Source organism: Schistocerca serialis, chromosome 10 (assembly GCF_023864345.2).
Source record: "Schistocerca serialis cubense isolate TAMUIC-IGC-003099 chromosome 10, iqSchSeri2.2, whole genome shotgun sequence".
NCBI classification, from domain to species: domain Eukaryota; kingdom Metazoa; phylum Arthropoda; class Insecta; order Orthoptera; family Acrididae; genus Schistocerca; species Schistocerca serialis.
In genome coordinates, this window is record NC_064647.1 from 233956145 (window position 1) to 233975199 (window position 19055).

General features: G+C 39.4%; 1 protein-coding gene across 2 annotated transcripts in view; it reads left to right on the forward strand.

The window, feature by feature from the left end:
- The window catches only part of LOC126425177 (uncharacterized), a 112939-nt gene extending 101463 nt beyond the window's left edge, over window positions 1–11476 (forward strand). Inside the window, exons 10-13 of one of the 2 annotated variants that reach the window (XM_050088130.1) lie at window positions 138–299; window positions 5210–5375; window positions 7528–7629; window positions 9346–11476. In XM_050088130.1, coding sequence (XP_049944087.1) covers window positions 138–299; window positions 5210–5375; window positions 7528–7629; window positions 9346–9707 — 792 coding nt within the window. In that variant the 3' untranslated portion in view covers window positions 9708–11476. The remainder of the gene's footprint in view (window positions 1–137; window positions 300–5209; window positions 5376–7527; window positions 7630–9345) is intronic. The other variant, XM_050088131.1, reaches the window with a different exon arrangement.
- The last annotated feature ends 7579 nt before the right edge of the window (window positions 11477–19055 follow it).

Genomic DNA, 19055 nt, shown 5'->3' on the forward strand with positions numbered 1-19055 from the left:
CCAACATAACCACAACTAGCACAGGACAATAACATTCAGTCTGATTTTTAGATTGGAGACAGCTTTACTGTATGCCTTTTTACAAAAATAAAATCACTTGTACATAACACGAGCCTTCATGTGATACCATTTCACAGGTTGGTGATATTATGTACATGGCAGGCCAGATCGGCCTGGTGCCGGGCACGATGCAGCTCATCGAGGGCGGCATCAAGCGGCAGTGCCGGCTGGCACTCCGGCACATCGAGAGGGTAGCCCGCGCCGTTGACTCCACAACGCAGCTGCGCGATGTCGTCCAGGTGAGTAGAGAGGCAGGTAGGGGGGGGGGGGGGGGGGTGAGGAGACACACACACACACACACACACACACACACACACACACACACACACACACACACACACACACACACACACACAGAGAGAGAGAGAGAGAGAGAGAGAGAGAGAGAGAGAGAGAGCCTGTGAATTTCCGTCTTCTTTCAGTAATGTAGTTTACCAGCAAGACTTAATGAACAGGCTAGTAAACTGAATGGCCTCAATCGTCAATATTTATGATAACTGGGATTAGAAAATCTTTTTATTAGATTATTCCGGTTGGAGCTGCCTGTAGTAGCAGTCGTGTGTACATGAGTTGCCCATGCTTGTGAGAATGTTTGTGTGTTTTCTTTGCTGGAGGAGGCTTTGGCTGAAAGCTATAATGTGTAACAGTTGTTTCGCTGTGCCTGTCTGCAACTCAGTGTGTCATCTTTACGATAAGTAGCAATCTATCCTTTTCCTCATAAAAAAATGGTTCAAATGGCTCTGGGCACTATGAGACTTAACATCTGAGGTCATCAGTCCCCTAGAGGAGGAGGAGATTAGTGTTTAACGTCCCGTCGACAACGAGGTCATTAGAGACGGAGCGCAAGCTCGGGTGAGGGAAGGATGGGGAAGGAAATTGGCCGTGCCCTTTGAAAGGAACCATCCCGGCATTTGCCTGAAGTGATTTAGGGAAATCACGGAAAACCTAAATCAGGATGGCCGGGGACGGGATTGAACCGTCGTCCTCCCGAATGCGAGTCCAGTGTGCTAACCACTGCGCCACCTCGCTCGGTAGTCCCCTAGAACTTAGAACTACTTAAACCTAACTAACCTAAGGACATCACACACATCCATGCCCGAGGCAGGATTCGAACCGTAGCGGTCGCGTGGTTCCAGACTGAAGCGCCTAGAACCGCTCGGCCACTCCGGCCGGCCTTTTCCTCATATTGTTGATATTCCAACCTCAAGTTTCCATTCTTTAAATTATCAAAAATTTGTATGACTTGTCTGTACAGATTGTATCTCCACTGATTTGGATGTGACAGAACAACACACACGTTAATTTTATAAAATTTGCTTGTAGAAAATATAAATTATCAAACTGAAATCCCACATCACAAAAACTGTGAAATTAACTAACGGATAGCATCTTGTGACAGTAAGTGAAGAGACCAATATCTTGCAAAATAGAATCCCATACCACTGAAAATATCACAAACTGTACAAAAATTACGTCGACAATCATTACAGTTTTATAGTGAGTTATGGTGGGTTAAAACAGTTGTGTGATATTTACTAGTTTTGTTATTATAAGGATGACCATTTTTATCACATATTGCTTCTGTACATAAGGAAAGGTTGTCTTTTCGAAGCTCTTAAATCTCGTGACCGAAAAATCAATTTGACACCCATTAAATGTTGTTACAATTTCTGCAGCGAGGGCATGCTAGTGTCATTTTGTTGTGTGCTCTATTTACATTAGCACTGAGTGGAATGAATTGCTGGATAGCACACCTTTGTTATGTTCTCAGCTAAACCTTGTGACAGAACTGCACTTCCCAGATGTTTTCTACACAATTATTGAGCAAAGTCAATAGTCAGTGGTGGAACTAATGGTTAGAAAAAACAAAGCTAATTAAAATGTGTGAAACAGACAGTCTGCCATTTAGAGGTGTGATATGGTCGTCTTCATACCTGGAATATAAAATGTTGTCACCTAATCTGTGAACTTCTACAGTGTCTCCAATAAGACAGCACGTTATTACTTACTGAGCGATATATGCTGGAATGAGGACATCTTCAAGATTGACTGCATGTGTTTGGTTCCAAGTGATGACTGGCAAAATGTGTAATATGATGTGTAAAATGTATTACACTTCTACAAAATGTTAAGATACTTAGACACTTGACAGGATTATTGGCATGAAAGGTGGGGGGTGGGGGTGGGGGTGGGGGGGGGGGGGTGGAGGGGGGTAGTTTACCATGAGGCAATATGGCTGTCCAAATTCAGTACATAAGGTGGACCAGAAAAGGTTGTGGTTACTTTGTCATTCTTTTCCGTATCTCTAGGATAAATATACTTATGTTATGCTTTCTGCATCCATTTTCTTTCGGAGAATCCAACAATATGAAATAGAATAGATTGCTTCTCACCACAAGGAGCAAGTGTTGAGTGCCAGACAGGCACATAGGAAGAAGAGTACACAATATGATCAGTAGGGACTGGAAAAAATAATTTTATTTTATGGCGAAATTTGGCGTTAGTTTCTGCCAAATTTGTTGCTCTTTTTTGCCAGTTTCAGTGTTACTTTGTTGCCAATTGCATTTTTTGCCATTTTCTTTGCTATTTTTTTGCCAAATTTGGGTTTTTGCAAATGTTGCCTTTTTGTCCCAAATTTGGTGTTTTTTGCCAATTTTGCGTTTTTTTTTCCAGCTCCGCTATTAGGGTTTTTATCCTCTTCAGTGTTTTTGTTTCCAGTTTCTATGCAATTTTTTTTTTCACTTTCCATGTTTTGTATGCCAGATTCGGTGTTACTTTTGTGCCACATTGGTGTCAGTTTTTTGCCATATTTGGTCATGCTTGTTTGCCAGATATGATGTTTTTTTACCAAATTTGGTTTAATTTTTTGTCACTTTTGGTATTTTTTGCCAATTTCAGTGTTTCTGTTGTTTTTTTCACCTTCCTGCCAGTTTTGGTGCAGTTTTTGATGTCATTTCATAGTTGGTTGTGGGCTATATAAATTGTCATTTTAAGATTAAACAAGTACGTGAAACAATGAAGTCAAAATGTGGTTTCAGCATTCAGTAACTATTATCACATGCTATTATGCTAAAAATCACTAATTTTGCATTATTTTTTGAGTTATCATTTTCACAAAATTTTCCTGTCCCTAATTATCAGCTATCAGACAAAGCCCTTTATCAGATGTAGACAAAAAACAAGCATATGCACCTGGCGAAGAGTTCTCGGGCTTCCAGCTGGGTGGCGGTGTCTTCAAACTGCGATGTTTCGACGAGTGACATACTCGTCATCTTCTGGCGAAGTGCCGAGACTTTGCGGATGCCGGTCCCTTTATACCTGTGGTCTCACTCGGCGGCCATCTTCAGCTGAAGAGCTGAAACCAAGAGACGTTGTATGGCGTTTGTGCTTATGTGAACAGTTGCTTCAGAGGTAAAAACGGAAGAAGGGATTTCTGCATCGCATTGTGACTGGGGATGAAAATATCCCAGCCGTGCTTCCATGTCAATGGCCAAACCGAATATTCATGGCTCCAAGATCATGCTCTGCATTTGGTGGGACCAGCTCAGCATCGTGTACTATGAGGTTTTAAAACCAAGGGAATCAATCACAGGTGCTCTTTATCGAATGCAGTTAATGCATTTGAGCAGAGCATTAAAAGACAAATGGCCGCAATACAGCAGGAGGCATGATAAAGTGATTTTTCAGCATGACAACGCTGAACCCCACGTTGCAAAAGAGGTCAAACCATACTTGGAAACATTAAAATGGGAAGTCCTACCCCACCCACCGTATTCTCCAGACATTACGCCCTCTGACTATCACCCGTTTAGATCAATGGCGCATGGCCTGGCTGACCAACACTTCCGATCTCATGAAGAAGTCACAAACAGGATCGATTCGTGGATCGCTTCTAAAGATGAACATTTTTTTACACGGGATTTGTACACTATCCGAACGATGGGACAAAGTAGTGGCCAGTGATGGAAAATACTTTGAATGATACGTGTGTAACCAATTTGTTTCATTAAAGCCTCAAATGTGGGGGAAAAAATGGCGGAAGCAAAGTTGTACACCTTATAATGCAGTTCTTCATAAGAGCCCTACCATCTGTAAATTGTTATCTGTTCAGCAAAAGGATTTTTATACATTGTTTTCCCATGTTTTATTCTTATAAAACTACAAGCATACCAAAATGCCAACTATTGGTTGGACATGTATTATGACATGCATTGTTGCTTTGAAGTACAGTTGAATGGGTGTTCTGAGGGAAGAATTGCAGGGCTACTGGAGATATGAGTTTATAAAGCTGATTGTTGATGTGAAATGCAGCAGTCTTGTTGAAATGAAGAGAATGGCTGTCACTGACAGAAGTAGAGTACTACCTCAAACTAATCTTAGGTTGCTAAGTGAAACAACTACATACCAAAATACCACAAGTATGAGGGCAATCCATAGAGTACTGACTATTTGGACTTAAAAAAAAATCTTCCTTAGTAAATGGAAGTTTTCTTTATTTTCATAATCAACTCCAGTATTAAGCATTTGTCACATCTGTTCTCTAGCTTTAGAATTCCCTTGTAGTACTTAGCTACGATGACTCCATTAAGCCAGTTCACTGCATTCCCAATATCAACATAACTTCCAAAATGTTCTTGCTCAGGAACTTTTTCAAGTTCCGGTAAGAGGTGTGTCACACCATTTCATGCTTCACTCGATTCGTCAGATCATCTGTGCTAAGGGTCAGGTGCCTGGGTCGAGTTTCGTGGTACACATTTCACACCGATCCTCACATTTTTTTGTTCAATATTCTCTTGCCTTACATTTCCTTTAATTTATTGTAATTTTATGAAGGTTCCAACAGCAGAGCATCCAAAAATTGAATAACACCTCCTACCTGATATTCGGCTGAGCTTTGTATCATACAGTTCACATTAAACAATCATAGAATGTACAAAAATAGAACTTGTTGTTACTACTGCTGACACAATACTGAAACTAGGTGATGGTGAAACTTTTTGTCCTCTGGGTGGAAACCCAATATCAGCCTTTGCAGTGGCAGTGCACATAGAGGTGCTACTTTCTGGATTGTTCTCATAAATACCCTTGCCCAGAAGCAGCCACCTAAGAAGAGAGATAAAATTGTTAAGCTTTTGTTTCCCTTGTTCAGGCCATATGTTACGTAACACGTGGTACTCACATATGGGAGGCACGGCTCGAGTGGGAACGTCACACTACCAATGCCATTGCCGACTACGTCGTGGTGCCCCGGTTACCAAGGGGTGCACTGGTTGAGTGGTCGGTTTGGTTGCATCGCCACAACAACAGATTTGAATGTGAGTATCTTTGAATGGATGTACCATTGCACTGTGGGCTATTTATATTGGTTATGAAAAAGTCATATAATTGAGACCTCACTATTGTGTCATTTAAATTCAGTTAATATTAGCACATTAACTGCCACATCCAAAATGAGGAAACTGCTCCCTGATGCCATGGTGATTACTCAATTTTTATTGGGTACTTGACTATTAATAATTCTGAATAATCATCATTTTAAAAACCTAGCTAATATTTTGCGGTAGAGATAAAAAGTAGAAAATTCTGTTCAGGACCATAAAAATGAAGCAGGTCTCGAATTTGTCTTTCTTCTGTCTATATTAATAACTCTTCAGTCTCTGTTTTATTCGGTTCACTGATATGCAGTGTTATGTGTCATTAATTTGCCTTCTAAAACAATTAGTAATACAATCAGGTTGAACCATATAAGATTTCAAAATCTAATTAGGACATTAGAGTTAACATTCATTGAATTTATGAATGGATTTTGAGGTGTTCGAATAGTTTGTGAAGTTCTGCATATTACAAGTATTCACACAATATCTTGCTATCATCCCTATCAAATGATATATGATGGTGATGTACTTCAGCTCCCACATCCTTGTGTCTAAAATCGATTTGAAATTGCTTATGTATAAAATGGGAAACAATAAAATGAAAGAGGAAGGATCTGTTCATCCACTGTCTGTCAAAACAGGAATAGTTAAAGAAGGGTTGAAATGTGCACTTGGGGGGGGAGGGGGAGGGCACGCATAATTGAATATCTGGCCTTGAAACTTTAATATTTCCTTCATCACAAGGAAATGGAGAACAAGAAAAGAAAAAGAAAAAAAAAAAGTTAATATGTGCAAGTGATGCTCAAGCCTTTTTTTGAGTGAAGGAAGAGACTAACAGTCACCACTGATCAGCTCTCTGCATTGAGGGTGTACAGGGAATCTGAGCCCTCAAAGTCAAAAAACATACAATTCACCTTACCTTATGTTTACTTGGCATCAGCGTTTCTACAATTTGTGTGCTCTCCATATTCTCACATCAGTGTTTTTTGAGAATCTAATAAACGTGTATGGCTATGACACTATATCAGGCTGTTAACAGTTAGCTTACGCAGCCCTCCAGTGCCCTCCGTTGAGCTGTGTAATCTTGTTACAACACTTTGCACATTCTGAGAAGTGTTGTGGTAAGTGTCTGGCATCACTTTCAACGTAAGAAATCATATTTAATAATAAAAATCATAATTTACCCTCAAGCATCCGTTATTTTCAGATCGCTATTTGCCGCCAAATTTACATCCTTTCCAGTGCAGATAAAACTCGGTACCTTTCAGTACCAAACTGGCAATTTTTATAACATATGTTTCATGTGTGTCACACCACCATACAGTAACTAACTAAATGAAATGGAACTGCATGAAACAGTGGTATAGAAAAGGATTGCAGCCCTAGGTGGGTAGTTATCCATTTAGTGGTAGTGATAAAAGAAAAGCATAAACACATACTGATGTGCGTATGTTAGAAACAGTCAGATTACTCATAATCAGGTAGGGGTTCCTGCTGCAATAGACAGGTTTTGTGAAAAGGGAATACAACTCTGAAGCAACACAGTGAAAATAGCAGATAGGTGCACCAAAACATAAAAAAGTAAGCAAGAAACAGCACGTCATTTCAGTCTGTGGTAATACCTATAGACAGAACACTAGCTAAGGCACAGAAATAAATGTCGGGCTCGGCTAGCACTCGGATGACTCACCGTCCCAGTCTGCCGAGCACTGTTGGCAAGTGGGTCACACTCGGCCTTTGTAAGGCCAGTTGAGGAGCTACTCCACTGAGAATTGGCAGCTGTGTCACGGAAACTGACAACGTGTTCCTCTGTATCCGTATCCAGTGGCACCTATTGGCTGAGGATGACACGGTGATCGGTTGTTACCATTGAATGTTTACTGTTGTTTTTATTTACTGGTCAGTTTGTGACTGGAAAGGGGGCAAGAGAAAATTTGCAGTCTACCAAATCTTACCTGAAACAACTTTTTTAAAGTTGATAGAAGTCATTAGGAGCATCAGCTATTGTTCACTAATATAACTGTTTGTAGTCTGCCTCTGCTTATTGAGAGGGTGCTCTCATTTAATTCACAAACTTGTTTTTTGCTTTCAGATGAGGAAACAGGGTGTCTGATCGGTCCATTCCAAGTGTCTATATGCCGCCGGTGGAATTACGAGAACAAAGTGTCAGCTATTGTCTCTCGTATATCGATTGGTAAGTATTTGTTGAATATATGATTTTCTTGTTTATGTATACTAAAATATTAAAGTATAACAATAATGTAACTTTGTGAATGGAACAATACTTAAAATAAAGCAAAGGCAACCATTCGTCTTTAGCAGACTGTCGCGTGGTGCATAGACATATGTAAAACCAGTATTAACTAGCTTTCGAGCTCTGGCTCTTCTGGCAGAAAACGACCACACAGACACCCAAATGCATGTCACCTCTCACGATAAGAGGTCTACGGTGAAGTGGGTTAAGATCCCAGGCATCTTAGCCTGCAGGCATTTGCCCTGGTGGGGCCTCATTTACGAGTAATCGATGAAAAACAATCTTGCGATTTCATGTGATGTTCTACAGCTTCAGAACAGGTATATTTTACAGATTGGTTGTACAGTGTAATGGTTATATACAGACCTCATATACAAGAGGTTGGGGGTTCAATTCTCATCAGGTGCTGTGAATTTTTTTTATTTTAAAATTTTTATTGACATGATGTTGATTATTATTTTTATTCGGTTAATTTGTTTAAATGTATTTTTTTATTTCTGTTCCTTTTTCACAGAATCTTTGTTTATTTATTGACAGCATCACATCATTTTAGTCACCATATTAACTTTTTCAGTTGTTCTCATTTTTTCATTGTATAATTCTTTTTCCACATATTCCAATCTGTGTGCGTGGGATTTTAATTATTTTCATGTATTATCTAGATCTAATTTCTTCTGTTTTATCATCGCATATTTTTGTCTGTATTATTGCACTCATTATGTCTATTTCACATTTTATTTATATTTTAAATGTTTGTGTGATGATCACCATCCACAAAAAATGTAAACCTTGTAACAAAAATTACATTTTGCACAGTCAGTGTAAGCAAATTATTTTGTTTTCTAACCGATAGATTGGCATTTTCAGTATATTACATTATTGAATATTATGATAGATAAATAATTAAATTCACATGCAAACACATTCCAACTGGAAAAAAAATGATGAGAAGAAAAAATGAGAGCAATTGAGAAAGCTTATACAGTGATTAAAATTACGTGACAAAGGAATATAAATGAAAATACATTAATATAATAGAGGGAAACATTCCACGTGGGAAAAATTAAACATTAAACATTAAACATTAAACATTAAACATTAAACTAGTTAGTTAAATGAAAATAATGATCAAAGTGACTTCAATAAAAATTTAAAAGTAACAAATTTCCTGGATTTGAATCCACAACCTTTCGAATATGAGGCTTCTACTGTAATCAGTGTGTTACAGAACCAGTTTGTATAACATTTCCTTTTTAAAGCTGTGGAGCATCACACGCAGTTTGAAATCTTTTTTTGGCAATTAATTGCAAATGACGGCCCGCCAGGGCGAATGGATTTAGGATGTGATACCTGGGATCTTAACCTACAATATCATATAGACAGTTTCAAAAAGTCGATCCCACCACTGGCGACCTTTTCTTGTCAGAGTAGCCTCACAGCGGTTGAAAGAAGTGCTGTGGATAATAAGTACTGACATTTCTCGTGTTAGTGTGTTTCTCCTTATGATATGATGTAGACCTAAAATTACAATGCAACCTTGTCTTCAAATGCAGTGCTGCCAGATTTACTGAAAAACAATCTCTTTAAGTGTGAGAGGCTTAGTTCTATTACTTTCTGCACATGCCTCATATTACTTTTTTCCCCATATTATTCCAGTTTTGGAGTCGGTCAATTTATACGCAGGTGCGTCATACCTTTCCGGAAGCAGAGAATCGGAAGACTGCCCCGACAGCCTACCCCCTTCGCCCCGCCCCATGGCTCGGGACGAGCTGGACGAGGCGATGTCTTACACACTGTCTCGCCTGCTGAGGGATTCGCCCGCGGCGGCGCCCGTCTGCCACCTCCGCCTGGCATACTGCCCTTCCTCGGAGCACGCGCCGCAACCCGCGGAGCTGCGTGCGGCGGCGGCACGGGCGGCGGAGGCGAACGGCACCACAGTAGTTGCCAGCCTGCTTCCTGTCATGGGGCTCATGACCAAGTGGACCTTCCTCTCCGTGTGTGGCGTCAGGCACCACTGAGGACTACTACTGTTCCAGCAGAGTACTGTATACCATGTTTAATACTGCATGTGGGCATTGGATCTGATTACAGTTGATGTGGAGGACTGTGAACCAAACTGGCTATTGTTTCTCTGAGTAATCAGCTACATCAACATATCTCATGGTTTTTGTGTCTCACTTTTCTGGTATGTGGGATATGACTTTCCTTTGCTGTCTACACCCTTTTTTTTCCACATCGGAGCTAGTTCAGGGGGATACAAGTTCATCCCCTCTCAGTCTCACCTCCCTCAAGATAGAGGAGTGTGCCTAGAGGAAGAATTAAGTTCCAGCCTCCTCATGCAATGCTGCCAAGAAAAATAGGACCTGCATTTTATGTTTTGTAGTGAATAGCTATTGGGTTAAAACTGAAGTTCATAGTTAGTAAATAATTGATGACTGACTGTTTACCTGATGTTAAAACTTTTACTCCTTGTAGTTGTGGGTAGTTCCTGAGATGGACTCTGATGGACCAAGCTTAATTATTCTTCCTGGAAAAAATATTTTTAACATACCACAACAAATTAAAACAGTGTTCGACAATGGTATTTGGTAGTTATTTCATCGCAGTATCTATTTTTTGATTCTTTAAATTAGCAGACACACCATGTTGCTTGCTTAAGTATTCTTCTTCCTGCCATACATAAAGTGAGAATTGTAGGGGAATAAAGTGAGAAACATGTGCATAGGTGGTATATGTATCAAAACAAAGTCTTTTGCAGCAACATCTGTATCTACAGGGGCTGTTCAAAAATTAACCTCCTATTGGCTGCTTTAAAAAGGTAAATATTTGTTATCAGTCAGTACTTATATGTTGACGTTACTTCTCCACATAGTCGTCACCCAAATTCAAACATTTGTCATACTCTGACCCAGCTTCTTTATCCTTTCATCAAAGAATGGTGCTGCCTGGTGGTTTGGCCAGTTCTTGGCAGTTTCCTTGAGATCATCATCTTTCATGCAGTGCTAAGCAGCCAGCCGGGCCTTCATCTTGGGGATGAAGGAACGCTGAGGCCAAACCCAGACATTTTGGTGCCCACGGTGGACAAAACTTATGGCCTCTCAGTGAAACTGTTAGAGACGGCTGTCCTTGAAACCTGAGCCATATCTTCAGAAAATTTGGAAATTTGGAGAGATATCTCGTGCACACAATTTCATCAGTATGTTGCTAGACATTGTCACATCCGAATGTCTTCTTTGGCCACTTTCATTGTGCAAATCTGTATGACCAGATTTGAATTTTCTGCACTACCCCCTCACAACGCCGTCAACTATAACTCCAACCCCATACACACAACATAATCAATGGTGAACAATGGCCATTTCAGATGGTTGCTGCTTACACACTGAAGATTGCAGCAGAGAGCTAACTGATGCAATGTGACCTTCAGAGTCTCCTTTTCCACATGTGCCACAAAGCTACAGTCAATTGTTTATTTTTAATAGACAGTCTGAGGTTAACTTATGAATAGCCCTCATAAAAAATTCTTGCATCATAAAATTTTGGTAAAAGTTGCAGTTTTTTGTTGCCCCATGTACATCAGTCAGTGACGTGCAGACTATCGATGATAGTAATGAGACCATAGTGGCTATCTTCCTTCAGTTACCTGTGAAAGCATTTGAAAGCTCAAGCGCTTCCTCATATATTTGATGTGTCGAGAATAGAGAGTACGTATTATGCCAAGACAGTATGCAGATGAGCTGGTCAACATTTGCTGTGTGTAGTGCTTTACCTGTAGAGAACAGTTGGAGAGGGGGAGGGGGGGGGGGGTACTGAAACCGAGTGGGAACTCAAGCTGAAATGGATCTTCAGCAAGGCAATTAATTTGTCTCAGCTGTGACAGACATCTGGGTTTGCTTCCCATTGCATATTCACAAACTGCTGTCAAAGACTGAATTTGTGCATATTTGATAGTTAATTAAGGCATGTGATTGTTTTGTGGTGTACAATGTAAGGTTGTTGTTGTTGTGGTCTTCAGTCCTGAGACTGGTTTGATGCAGCTCTCCATGCTACTCTATCCTGTGCAAGCTTTTTCATTTCCCAGTACCTACTGCAACCTACATCCTTCTGAATCTGCTTAGTGTATTCATCTCTTGGTCTCCCTCTACGATTTTTACCCTCCACGCTGCCCTCCAATACTAAATTGGTGATCCCTTGATGCCTCAGAACATGTCCTACCAACCGATCCCTTCTTCTGGTCAAGTTGTGCCACAAACTTCTCTTCTCCCCAATCCTATTCAATACTTCCTCATTAGTTACGTGATCTACCCATCTAATCTTCAGCATTCTTCTGTAGCACCACATTTCGAAAGCTTCTATTCTCTTCTTGTCCAAACTATTTATCGTCCATGTTTCACTTCCATACATGGCTACACTCCATACGAATACTTTCAGAAATGACTTCCTGACACTTAAATCAATACTGGATGTTAACAAATTTCTCTTCTTCAGAAACGCTTTCCTTGCCATTGCCAGCCTACATTTTATATCCTCTCTACTTCGACCATCATCAGTTATTTTGCTCCCCAAATAGCAAAACTCCTTTACTACTTTAAGTGCCTCATTTCCTAATCTAATTCCCTCAGCATCACCCGACTTAATTAGACTACATTCCATTACCCTTGTTTTGCTTTTGTTGATGTTCATCTTATATCCTCCTTTCAAGACACTGTCCATTCCATTCAACTGCTCTTCCAAGTCCTTTGCTGTCTCTGACAGAATTACAATGTCATCGGCGAACCTCAAAGTTTTTATTTCTTCTCCATGAATTTTAATACCTACTCCGAATTTTTCTTTTGTTTCCTTTACTGCTTGCTCAATATACAGATTGAACAACATCGGGGAGAGGCTACAACCCTGTCTTACTCCCTTCCCAACCACTGCTTCCCTTTCATGTCCCTCGACTCTTATAACTGCCATCTGGTTTCTGTACAAATTGTAAATAGCCTTTCGCTCCCTGTATTTTACCCCTGCCACCTTTAGAATTTGAAAGAGAGTATTCCAGTCAACATTGTCAAAAGCTTTCTCTAAGTCTACAAATGCTAGAAACGTAGGTTTGCCTTTCCTTAATCTTTCTTCTAAGATAAGTCGTAAGGTCAGTATTGCCTCACGTGTTCCAGTGTTTCTACGGAATCCAAACTGATCTTCCCCGAGGTTGGCTTCTACTAGTTTTTCCATTCGTCTGTAAAGAATTCGTGTTAGTATTTTGCAGCTGTGACTTATTAAGCTGACAGTTCGGTAATTTTCACATCTGTCAACACCTGTTTTCTTTGGGATTGGAATTATTATATTCTTGTTGAAGTCTGAGGGTATTTCGCCTGTTTCATACATCTTGCTCACCAGATGGTAGAGTTTTGTCAGGACTGGCTCTCCCACGGCCGTCAGTAGTTCCAATGAAATATTGTCTACTCCGGGGGCCTTGTTTCGACTCAGGTCTTTCAGTGCTCTGTCAAACTCTTCACGCAGTATCGTATCTCCCATTTCATCTTCATCTACATCCTCTTCCATTTCCATAATATTGTCCTCAAGTACATCGCCCTTGTATAGACCCTCTATATACTCCTTCCACCTTTCTGCTTTCCCTTCTTTGCTTAGAACTGGGTTTCCATCTGTGCTCTTGATATTCATACAAGTCGTTCTCTTATCTCCGAAGATCTCTTTAATTTTCTTGTAGGCGGTATCTATCTTACTTCTAGTGAGATAGGCCTCTACATCCTTACATTTGTCCTCTAGCCATCCCTGCTTAGCCATTTTGCACTTCCTGTCGATCTCATTTTTGAGACGTTTGTATTCTTTTTTGCCTGTTTCACTTACTGCATTTTTATATTTTCTCCTTTCATCAATTAAATTCAATATTTCTTTTGTTACCCAAGGATTTCTACTAGCCCTCGTCTTTTTACCTACTTGATCCTCTGCTGCCTTCACTACTTCATCCCTCAAAGCTACCCATTCTTCTTCTACTGTATTTATTTCCCCCATTCCTGTCAATTGCTCCCTTATGCTCTCCCTGAATCTCTGTACAACCTCTGGTTCTTTTAGTTTATCCAGGTCCCATCTCCTTAAATTCCCACCTTTTTGCAGTTTCTTCAGTTTTAATCTACAGGTCATAACCAATAGATTGTGGTCAGAGACCACATCTGCCCCTGGAAATGTCTTGCAATTTAAAACCTGGTTCCTAAATCTCTGTCTTACCATTATATAATCTATCTGATACCTTTTAGTATCTCCAGGGTTCTTCCATGTATACAACCTTCTTTCATGATTCTTAAACCAAGTGTTAGTTATGATTATGTTGTGCTCTGTGCAAAATTCGATCAGGCGGCTTCCTCTTTCATTTCTGTCCCCCAATCCATATTCACCTACTATGTTTCCTTCTCTCCCTTTTCCTACACTCGAATTCCAGTCACCCATGACTATTAAATTTTCGTCTCCCTTCACAATCTGAATAATTTCTTTTATTTCATCATACATTTCTTCAATTTCTTCGTCATCTGCAGAGCTAGTTGGCATATAAACTTGTACTACTGTAGTAGGTGTGGGCTTTGTGTCTATCTTGGCCACAATAATGCGTTCACTATGCTGTTTGTAGTAGCTTACCCGCATTCCTATTTTTTTATTCATTATTAAACCTACTCCTGCATTACCCCTATTTGATTTTGTGTTTATAACCCTGTAGTCACCTGACCAGAAGTCTTGTTCCTCCTGCCACCGAACTTCACTAATTCCCACTATATCTAACTTTAACCTTTCCATTTCCCTTTTTAAATTTTCTAACCTACCTGCCCGGTTAAGGGATCTGACATTCCACGCTCCGATCCGTAGAATGCCAGTTTTCTTTCTCCTGATAACGACATCCTCTTGAGTAGTCCCCGCCCGGAGATCCGAATGGGGGACTATTTTACCTCCGGAATATTTTACCCAAGAGGACGCCATCATCATGTAATCATACAGTAAAGCTGCATGCCCTCGGGAAAAATTACGGCTGTAGTTTCCCCTTGCTTTCAGCCGTTCGCAGTACCAGCACAGCAAGGCCGTTTTGGTTATTGTTACAAGGCCAGATCAGTCAATCATCCAGACTGTTGCCCTTGCAACTACTGAAAAGGCTGCTGCCCCTCTTCAGGAACCACACGTTTGTCTGGCCTCTCAACAGATACCCCTCCGTTGTGGTTGCACCTACGGTACGGCTATCTGTATCGCTGAGGCACGCAAGCCTCCCCACCAACGGCAAGGTCCATGGTTCATGGGGGGGTAGCTTCTATCAATACATACACTTTTTTATTTCTCTCACCATGCTATAGCATTTAAGATATTCAGTTTTGAGGCAGTGTGTTTGTATTTGCATTGAGCAATATATCCTCTGTAAGTTTTATGATTAGCTTGTGTTCTGTTCCTGGCATCAGTGGATATGACCTTTTACTTGTAATTATGTCCATTGGCAGTACTTGGTATATCAGCCAGTGATAATATACATTGGCCAGCTAGTCCATCTCCTCGTAATTTTACCTTCTCATTTTCCTTCAAAATATAAATAATGCTCCTCTCCTTTCATTTTGACTGGTGTCCATTCCATGCATCCACACATCTTCAGCAATAAACTATTTGGCTAACTGCCTTCCTTCCAGATCAAGGCACAATTATATTTCTATGTAAACTATACCAGGTCAACTGATGTGAGAAGTTATGTTTTGTATTATAGTGTACCTTCATTTTGGGCCATTTTGGCTGACTTGATTTTTATTGATTGAATTGCTTGTTATACTGAAATATCAAAACAAAATAAAATATTGAAACCGCCTTAGCGATGTATTTTCTGATTACAGTGGCATAATGTAGGTCTGATTGGTGCCACAATGTAATCAAACACTAGTCTGATGTCCATTGCTTATAACTTTGGGTCTATGTTTATGACGGCTCAGAGGGTTATGTATGTAATGAACACCTTGGCAAATTAAACAAAATTAATTGCAAGAAGCAGAATATAAAGTGGAACATTGGCTTATCACCTGTGATTTTCATTTTTGCTGTTTTCCTTATTTACAGCAATTGTTAATGTATCAAATTGCTCTCTCACTGCCATCTAAGAACTGGCACAAATCTGAACTAAGTTGTTGTTCAGAACTATTGCATATCATTAAATTATTTATTTTAATGTTCTATGGTAAAGCTTTATGTGTAAACTATTCATATTTATAATAAAGTACGGATTTCTGCTCAATATTAACAGAAGAAAACTTCTTTCGTGAAACATCTGTGTTCATATAAAGAGGCAAATATATTGGTAATTGCTTGTTCAGAACTGTTGCATATCATTAAATTATTTATTTTAATGTTCTGTGATAACGCTTTACATGTAAGCTATTCATATTTGCGGTAAAGTGCAAATTTCTGCTCAAATTAATGGAAGAATTTGTCTTTCATGAAACATCTGTGTTAATTGCAAAGAGCCAAATATATTAACTGCTAACACAGCTTCAAATCAAAAAGCAAGTTTTTATGCCTACAGACTGTGTTGTATTTTTCCAGTGTCTGTAAAATATATAAATTTTAAACAGAATAATTCACTGCACTGAGACAAAACTTTTGAATAAAAAATATAAGGAGGCAAGATGAAAGTAGATGGATAGTCAGTGTATTGCAGAGTGCAAAGAGTAATGTACATCACACAGTTGTCTTTGGCTGTATCTTGTGAATATGTTTTGTAAACCACAGAAACAATTTTTAACACACTAAGTAATGCTGTCGTCTGTAAAATGAAGAATTTCAGCATGAAAATGGTCTCCAGCAGACCTTCTTTTAAGCAGAAGCAGAGGTAACCAATGATCTGTTACCATTATGTGCTGCTGCAGGCGAGTTGCTTATTAAGCTGCATCCCATTTGCAATTACAATGTTCCAAGTGAACTGAGGCCTAAGAAAAGTTATTACTAGATGGAAGAGTGACAGCAAGGTGCTGGCTTTTTTAGAAGCCATTTTTCTGCTTTTTAATAGAGTGACGAGTTAATATTTTGTATATGACCGGGACTCGAGTGGTAATGCAGTGCATTACCTATCACTTCTACACACTCCACAGTATAGTACTGACTTGGCACATATTTGTGACTTGCTACTAATATTAGATTATTGCTGCTGTCAGAAAGGACACCTCTTGCTTTCTCTTTAGAGTTGAGACTTGGGACAGCAGAATATTTGCAGTCTCACACTTTTTGTTGTGCGTGCACATTTGTCATAACTGCAGATTGAATGATTCCTAGAAGTAATTTAATAAATGAATGGAAATTAAAACAGAAACGGTTTCTTTCTTAGCTGCACCACATTGTTACTTGGTGTGTTTACATTTTTACCAAAAAAGAGACCAATTTCTCCTCTAGTGACTGCATTAACAATTTCTCCTCTAGTGACTGCATTAAGTGCTGCAGCATCTGCTGTGGCTATCTTCTGAACACCTGAAAAGGAAACTTTATGTACAAATAAATTATATTGCTGTGATTTTCAGATTGTTAAACATTATTTGATGTGATGTGTCAAATATCTTTTTTATTCCCTATCAGATCTTTGCCAATATTTTCTGTAAATTGTTATAAAGTTATGTGCAGTGAGTGAGAGAGAGAACATGACCATGACCAGCTGTTTTAACACAAAGACAAATTGTTGACTCCCAAGGACATTAACTTGTAGATTCACTGGCTGTATTTTGCGCCAAAACAGGACAGGTGTGAGAGAAACATCATTGGCAGGACAGTGCCAAGATGGAGATAATAATAAGTAATTCATTGTTACAAATGGCTGACAATACATATTTATTTTACCTCAACACAGTATAGTATTGATCAACTGGTACCATGTAACAACTATTTCACTCCCTTAGCTTTCTTTGTTGTTACATATTTTTCCATTTCTCCTTCATCTTATCCCTATGCTGTCTTTCCCCTTATTATTTCCATGTTGTTACCTATTTCTTATTTCTTCTGCCTTGAAAGCCTTCTAAATGTATTACTTTGTTCTTATAAATATTTCTTTCTGTTATTTCTGATTCTTTGATGGAGTTCCTTTCAAGTTCTTTTTTTTATTTCTGTAATCCATACTACTGTAAATGTAAACACCACTCACAGGCTAGGCCTTAGGCCTGTTCCGACGGCTGCCTATGAGGCAGTATGAGGAGCAATCTATGGTTGTGGGACACGTGATTGTCATGTCGCAAATCACTCGAGCTGTTATTGCCAGTAGGTGAATCCTGATAGTGCCGATGCTTCTTTACTCGAGCATCTCCTCATTTGGCCTCACGAGGCTGAGTAGACCCCTTTCCGGACCTCATTTGCTCAGAAAAATCTGAGGAGGTACCAGGTATCGAACCAGAGTTTGCCCATACCGAAGACAGTGATGCAAACTGTTGGGTTACGGAGGCAGTCTTTGTACTGTTGGTCAATTCCTTTTTCCAGAAATACAACTGTATTTGTTTTGTTAGCCTGTTCTCACTTATTTGGCAAATATGTGCAAAGAAGATTAATTTTTGCTATGTCATTAATCTGATTCTGTGCATTTTTGTAGATCTCCATGTTACTTATAATTTTCCAACCCCTTGTAGCTTGTGTGCATTCATTGTTTTTCTGCTAATCAGTATAATCTGTCTTTCTGGTATCTCTGTTCTGTCCAACTTATAGTTCACCAGTAAGCTTTCAATGAATATAAACTGTGGCACAGTTTTTTTGTAAAATCATATGCTCATTCCATTTTACTAACCCTTATAGATATTGCAGATTTTTTAGTCCTTTCCGAGGTATGGCTTAACTTTAACTGATTTATGTTTCTCTGCATTTTAATTGACGTGAATTTTTTTTTTAAAGCTGAAATTCTGAGATGAGTTCTGTTGGTTCAATCTTGTGATTTTTTAGCTCAAAATTCCACATCTTTACAATATTTTCTGAAACACAATTAAAGAGTAAGTGTCTTAAACCATCCCCTTGTTTAACAACAGTTTCCATTTCAAATGGGTGAGATACTTCCCCCATAAATTTCATTTAATATGCTGCATTTGTTACTTTCACAAATCATGTTTGCTGATTTTTGTAACATGATGAGGCTGCGTGTCTAAATGGTCAAGTGTCAAATTACAAATGCACAGCTTTGACGTTCAATTCTTGGTCATTCCAAGGATTTTTCTGTCACTTACCACATCTTTCACCTCTGCAGTTGATAATGTAGAGAACACAAAGTTAAATCATGGTTCAGAGACCACATTAAACTGTAGGTCCCACTGTGACAGTTCAGAGGTCGGAGGATGACTAGAGCCTGCCAACCCTATCAGGACTGTGACCAGTAAAGCTCTGCGGCGGTC